Source organism: Nansenia antarctica, assembly GCF_963989245.1.
Source record: "Nansenia antarctica genome assembly, chromosome: 4".
Lineage (NCBI taxonomy): Eukaryota > Metazoa > Chordata > Actinopteri > Argentiniformes > Microstomatidae > Nansenia > Nansenia antarctica.
The window spans coordinates 3,814,256-3,821,351 of NC_137689.1; the positions used below are offsets into that span (position 1 = coordinate 3,814,256).

At 41.0% G+C, this 7,096-nt stretch overlaps 1 protein-coding gene across 4 annotated transcripts in view; it reads right to left on the reverse strand.

Annotated features, from left to right (window-relative positions):
- Positions 1 to 7,096, reverse strand: part of hyou1 (hypoxia up-regulated 1) — a 32,489-nt gene that overhangs the window by 18,782 nt on the left and 6,611 nt on the right. For 2 of the 4 annotated variants that reach the window (XM_080527946.1, XM_080527943.1), the window contains exons 1-2: positions 2,232 to 2,424; positions 267 to 342 (exon numbers count right to left, since the gene is read on the reverse strand). The exons of the other annotated variants lie outside the window; for them this stretch is intronic. In XM_080527946.1, the coding sequence (XP_080384072.1) occupies positions 267 to 333 (67 nt within the window). In that variant the 5' untranslated portion in view covers positions 334 to 342; positions 2,232 to 2,424. Of the gene's footprint in view, positions 1 to 266; positions 343 to 2,231; positions 2,425 to 7,096 lie in introns of those variants that run through there. 4 annotated transcript variants of the gene reach the window in all.

A 7,096-nucleotide genomic window follows, 5' to 3' on the forward strand; every position in this document is an offset into this window, starting at 1 on the left:
TTATTAAGTTCCCATTGTAAACAAACAACCTCATGGGGTAAAAAATAGAAAGCATGCAAACACACCACACACTAGGCTATAAACTATATCTAGATAAGCACCATATCTCCATAGTGTGTCCATAAGTCTCCTCTCAAACTGAGAGAGTATAGCCTAGTTTTATTTGCATCCTGAGGAGATGGGTCTTCAATGTAAATAAGTAACCACATGGCCTAGGCCTAGATTGCATCACAGCAGAAAGGTTATAAAAAAGGACAGTGTCGTACCTGTGTGTGAAGGCAGCAGTGCCAGGACAAGGCAGAGGAACGCACATAATGTCGGTTTCCTCCTCATGGTGACCTGCTGAAAATGAAGTGACATTAATTCCAAACAGCCTACGATCTGGGCCGAGGCTTTTAAAAAAACAGCTAAAGAAATAAAGCTGTCCTGTATAGACAGGCTTTTGGCTAACCCCAAAAGCCTGTCTTTCTGTGTCCTGTTGATATTGGTATTGTTGTTTGTTACTTGTTCTTATTTTCACTTGTTTGCCTATTTTAACCTGCTATAACGTTTGCTCTTGTATTTATGTTCTTATATATGTAAAGCACTTTGTGACCCTTGGTCTGGGATAGGTGCTATAGAAATACGTTTTACTTACTTACTACGAGCTTCCAGTCTATGTAGGCCTACTACACACACATGCTCAATAACTAGCTCAAAAACAGCAACACATGTGTAAGTAAATAGGAAATGAGAAAGATGAGTCAGGAAGGAAGCTGAGAGAGAGAGAGAGAGAGAGAGAGAGAGAGAGAGAGAGAGAGAGAGAGAGAGAGAGCAGTGAGTCACAACTACTGTAAGAGTCACTCAATATCTAGATGCTCTCCCTCTCCTCTCCTGCTCTGTCTCCAGTCTTTCACCACCACCGCCGCAGTGAAATGGGACAGACAGATGGACGCAAACACCAGGTGGACATGACAAAGACAATTGATTTCACTGTGCCACCATGTTTTTTTACGACCAGTGGCAGATAAGGGAGGAGAGGAGGAGAGGAGGAGGAATAGTGAGATGCCATCATCCTTCATCCAGCTCCTCATAGCTCATACGGGTTCTTTGGCTTTCAGCACAGGTGGTAGTCAGGCTGTCATGTCTTTTGTTTTTGATGATAAGGGAACCTGAAATACGATCGTAATAGGCCGATCCCGCCCAGTGAGCCTGTGTACAGTAGCTACCCACACGTGGCAATAATGACAACTGAGCTACTTTCATTAGGCTAACCCCCCTAGTACATTACTTCTGTCCATCCTAAGCACTCAGGAGGAGGAGGACATGTGAGCTCTGCTTTCTCTAAGGAGCGACTAGGGGCAAAAAGTGTCAACAAATGTCCATGTGAGATATGGCTCGTCGTGTGTCTCTCAGGGGGGGGGGGGGGGGGGGACATGATTAATTAATTAACAAATGAATGTGCAATAATACTATGTGCAATATGACAACTCTCGTGTACATAAGGTTCAGAGATAGGAAATGTTAGGATATGCATAGCATAGAGTACAGCACAGTGTTTTATTTGTATAGTATAGTATAGTGGATAGTGTATATAGCTTTTATTTATGTAAACCAGCTCTTTTCCCTTCTTGTTTTTAGTATTTCTTTCCTAGCACCAGGGGAGCCCCCCCCCCCCTCCCAAATTTCGTTGTATGGTACCTGTACTGTATTAATGACAATAAAGACCATTCATTCATTCATTCATTCATTCAACAATTGCCGATCATACTATGGTTAAGGTAATAAACTAGTAGACTGGTTTGCTATTGAAACGCCTGAGCGTGGAGTCTTCTCGCTGCCTGGAGAACTGCCCTGACCATCCACACACAATGCTGCATGCTTCTGGAAACCAGTTGGCTGGTAATAGAAGCTGCTGGTTTTGGAGTAATAATCATTATTATGTCACAAGCTACAAACCTACAAGTTGTCATGTTTGCAGGAAATGTGCTATAGAAATAAAGGTTATTATTATTATTATTATTATTATTATTATTATTATCTCAACAAGGCTGTGTTATTTATATCCATAGCTAAATAAACCGGTTGACTTTCTTTCTTTGCACCCCACAGCTCAATGAAACATAAATCAGCATGAATTAGTTTATTAAAACATAACGATCTAGTTGCTTGTCAAATGATGTGTTCATAATAAAATAAAATCATGATTGATTTGCACATCTGTGCAAATGGCATGATGAGAGAGAACTTACCTTCAAGCAGCTCAATGGGTTTGATTGAAGCTTTTAGTTCACCTGGTGGCTTTTACTAAAAACGAACAAATAAATACAAAATGTAACAGCGCAACCCTGTCTAGATGATATGTCTATATTAGTCTGACCCTTAGTTAGTTTGTTAGAACCTATACCCTCCACCAGTAACCACATTAATAGATTCCCCTGGTTATTACCGGCTTGTTCTCGGCGAAGGGCCCTGAACGCGGCGCGATCTCATTGGATCCAGTCGGCACCCGTTGTTCAGTGAAATGCGTTCGTAAATACTCTCTGGAACTCTAATCACCACTCGTGGAATGCCTCTTGTCCAATCAAATCGCTTGGCCACTATATAACGGTGCGCTCCGGTGCTCTCAGAGCAAGTTTACGAACGCAGAGGGAAAAGAGTGGCGACCCTCGACCCTGTAGGACCCGCCCTCTTGCGCTCCAGGTAGCGGGATGTGATTGGTCCGACCCCTGCAAGACCCCGCCTCTTGCTCCAGGTACTGGGCTATGATAGGTTCCAACGCTGAAAGGCCCGCCTCCTGAGAGAGAGACGGGCTGCGATAGGTCCACGTCCAGAGAGTCGTGGAGAGAAACGCTCTTTTGGAGAAATGCGATTCGTCCACGTTCGTACGTGGGCGGGGCGTACTTTGTATTACGACATTCTGATACCGTGACGTATATGCTCTGCGACTACGAGTCAGTTATAATAATAATAATAATAATAATAATAATAATAATAATAATAATAATCATCATCATCATCATCATCATCTTCATCATCATCATCATCATAATAACCTTTATTTGTATAGAACTTTTCCTGCAAATGTTGCAGCTCAAAGTGCTTTAACAAAATAACAAAATAATATAAGTATTACTAATACTATAAGATTTAAACAAGTACTTATGGGATTCGATGGATATTCGAATGAAACAACAAGTAAACCTTAAATAAATTAAACTACAAAACAAGCCTGTTCTCTTGAATTAACCACGATGATCAAATTCATGAGCATCTCTGCTGCATGATGTAATTGTGTTAGCTCTTACTTCATGAACGTGTATAATGTGTTACTGATTGTTATTTAATCATGGAACTGTGATCAATTGTAAAACATTAATATTGTCACAAAAACGTGTCCTGTTGGCTCATGTGTTGCCTGAAGGCATACCTAATAGTCGACTACAGCCTGCTGTCAGTGAATATAGACAGAGATAGAACATAAACATACTGTATGTGTGGTATTGGTTACATCATTATTATAGCAGGGTCACATTCACATTCATTCTTGACTAAATTTGAGCAAAAACCAGTGTTCTAATCGTTTATATTTTGTTCAGTGTATATTAAATTGTTCATATAAGGCCAGGAAAATATGTTTTCAGACGATGTTTGTGGAGAGAAATGGCCAAGCTGATCCTTGTGGGACAGTCTGCAAAAAAGGGATTCAGCATGGCCTTCAGAGAGACATGTAACACATTCAAACACTGCTTTTGGTTCCTGATGGCCCTGCCTCTTTTTCTAAGTATTGCATCATAACTGGGGATGCATTGTGTGAATGTAAAAGGCCAAGAAGGGGTATGATGCCTAGAGGCAACAAGGTGCCATAGAGGGTTCGTAATGTGTCCTACTGATCACCTTATTATTGATATTAATACATTTCATAACATGCAATTATAGATCAAATTAAATTGTACAACATATTTCAGGTGAGGGGCTGTTTTTGACATATATGGTTGGGTTTGTTTTGGACAAATCATGCCCCTCAGCTCAAGAGACCTGTCACATGTCTTTGTGATGTCATAATGTATTATTATATTATTTTAAATCTTTATCTTTATTACATTCTATTAATGTTTTATTCATATTTTATCAGTTCTATTTTACCCTTCTAATTCCTACTTAGTTCCATAACTGCTTATGTTACCAGTGAAGACAAGAGCAGGTGATCTCCAATTAATGCGGGTTTTATTGTGTGGCTCTGTCCGTACAGACAGACACGCAAAATGAGAGGAAATCATCCCCCTTATGGAGGGGAGAGTGGACAGGGGGGGTCACCCTCCCTCCACTCCCCCCTCCATACGGGGAATGATTTAAAGTAACACCGCCTGCAGAGCCCAGCCTACCGGCTCGGTCCTAGCGCCTCCTCCGGCCTCCCCTCCTCCTCCTCCGGCTAACCCTGGGGCGCCGGCGGCGACGGACGGGGCGGGAGGTTCTGCGAGCTGGTCTGCGGGGCATGATGGTGGTAAGGGGAGTGACTGGACAACGGAGAGGCTCCGGTATTTATGTCGTTTTCGCCCCGTGACGTCACGCTCATCACTGTGACGCAATCGGCCCGTTTTTTCTCAAAACCACTTTGATGTCTGACTGTCACACCAGAGATGACGTCACAACAGAGTTGACGGGTTGTTGCTGGGGTTTCACATTTGGGTATTTTTTTATATTAAAAAATAATATTTTATATTTTTATATTTTAGTTGAAATAGGGTGATATTCTGGGCCAGCTACTAACTAGTTGTGATATGACGTGGTCTGGCCGTTATCGGGCTGGTCCGAATTGTATGAATGTAATGAATGAATGAATGAATGAATGAATGAATGAATGAATGAATGAATGAATGAATGAATCTTTATTGTCATTGTAACAGGTACAACGAAATGTAAATGCAAACCCTAGGTGCTAACAAACAAACACAGTCCCAAGATAATAATATTAAAAAAGAATGAGACATAAATAGACATAAATAGACGGGGATATAAATAAAAATGAATTAAACTACAAAACAAGTCTATTCTCTTGCATTAACCACGATGATCAAATTCATGAGCATCTCTGAGTGGAATGCAGCTTTTGCGGCAGCATGATGTAACTGTGTTAGCTCTTACTTCATGAGTTTTAGCAGGTTTATAGCAGGTTTATAGCAGGTTTATAGCAGGTTTAAAGCAGGTTCACATTCACATTCATTCTTGTGACATTTGGTTTAGAAAAAGTCTTAGGTCTTTGAATTCAACTCGTGAAAAGTGTTGCGTTTATATTTTTGTTCAGTGTATATTAAATTGTTCATAGGGTCAATATAAGTAAATTAATATATGATAGCTTTCCACAGGAGCAGCTTTTCATATTCAGCTGACATTGTTTTATTTCAGCGCTGCTCGTGCTGTTGTGGGAACGTGTCAGAGCAGGTTTTAGATCACATTTGTAAGTTTTGTAAAAATATTTTAAAATATAATATGTTTAACATTATTTAGGCAGTTGATGTTCTTCCCCTCTCTTATAGAGGACCAAGTCTGTCAAATGAACAATAAATATATAGATAAATAAATGAATGAATGAATGAATTAATTAATTAATACACACAGTAATAAGGAAATAAATAAATACAATTGACAGACTTGGCCCTCCATACTCTCTGTCTGCGCCCACCTAGTGGCGACAACTGTATTATTTCTATCATGATTATTATATAATAATAATATTATCTTATATTATCTCTCTCTCCCTCTGTCTCTCTCTCTCCCTCTGCCCCCCCCCCCTCTCTCTCTCTCTCTCTCTCTCTCTCTCTCTCTCTCTCTCTCTCTCTCTCTCTCTGTCTCTCTCTCTCCCTCTGCCCCCCCCCCTCTCTCTCTCTCTCTCTCTCTCTGTCTCTCTCTCTCCCTCTGCCCCCCCCCCCCTCTCTCTCTCTGTCTCTCTCTCTCTCTCTCTCTCTCTCTCTCTCTCTCTCTCTCTCTCTCTCTCTCTCTCTCTCTCTCTCTCCCTCTGTCCCCCCCCCCCCTCTCTCTCTCAATTCAATGCAATTTCAAAGGTCTTTATTGGCATGGGAAACATACATTTACATTGCCAAAGCATGTGAAGTGTGAAGATAAAAAACAAAAACAAAAATAATGTAATGTACATACATGTACATACTAGAATAAACAAATAGATTACGTACTAGAATAAATAAATGAAATAAAACGTATTTAAATTCTTATGGTGGTAAAAAGCTTTTCTCTCTCTCTCTCTCTCTCTGTCTCTCTCTCTCTCTCTCTCTCTCTCTCTCTCTCTCTCTCTCTCTCTCTCTCTCTCTCTGTCTCTCTCTCTCTCTCTCTCCCTCCCTCCCTCCCTCCCTCCCCCTCCCTCCCTCCCCTCCTCTCTCACATGACTGAGGGGGGGTGTCACATGATCACATGATCATCTCTTCCTGGTCCAGACAGAGAAGATGGCAGCAGCGTTTCTCCAGTGGAGGAGTTCGTGTTCTTTGACAAGGAGCTGGTTAAAGAACCGGGGGACCAGGGCAAGAACCTCCAACTCCCCGTGGGGATATCCGCCTGCGACTCAGGCCGGGGACACATCGTCCTGGGAGATATCCTTTAATGTTTAACAGTGTTTATCTAGATGTAAACACCCCCATGTCTCACCCCTCCCTGTCCTGTCATGTACAGCAAACAGCGAGAGAGCTGGTTAGGTTAGAGAACTTGTGATGTTAGAATTATAAGGTTCTATCTCCAAAATTGAGTTTTTTTTACATAATCTGATCCATTAGGTGTTTATTAATGCCTGTGTGGTGTTATTTTTTTAAATGTTGACATTTTTTTGTTAGTAATTCATAAAATACAAAGGTTCCATCTCACAAAACATAATGGAATGTAAAAACTTTGACGCTCAATATCTCTGAACTGCCCTAAACGGAGATAGAACCTTATCATTCTAAACGGAGATAGAACCTTATCATTCTAAACGGAGATAGAACCTTATCATTCTAAGCTCACGAACTCACAACATCATGATCGAGTTTACAATAGCGATAGATTTGCTCTATGGGATTACCTAAGTAACTATACGTGTATGACTGAGTGAAAACGTTTCTAATGACCTATC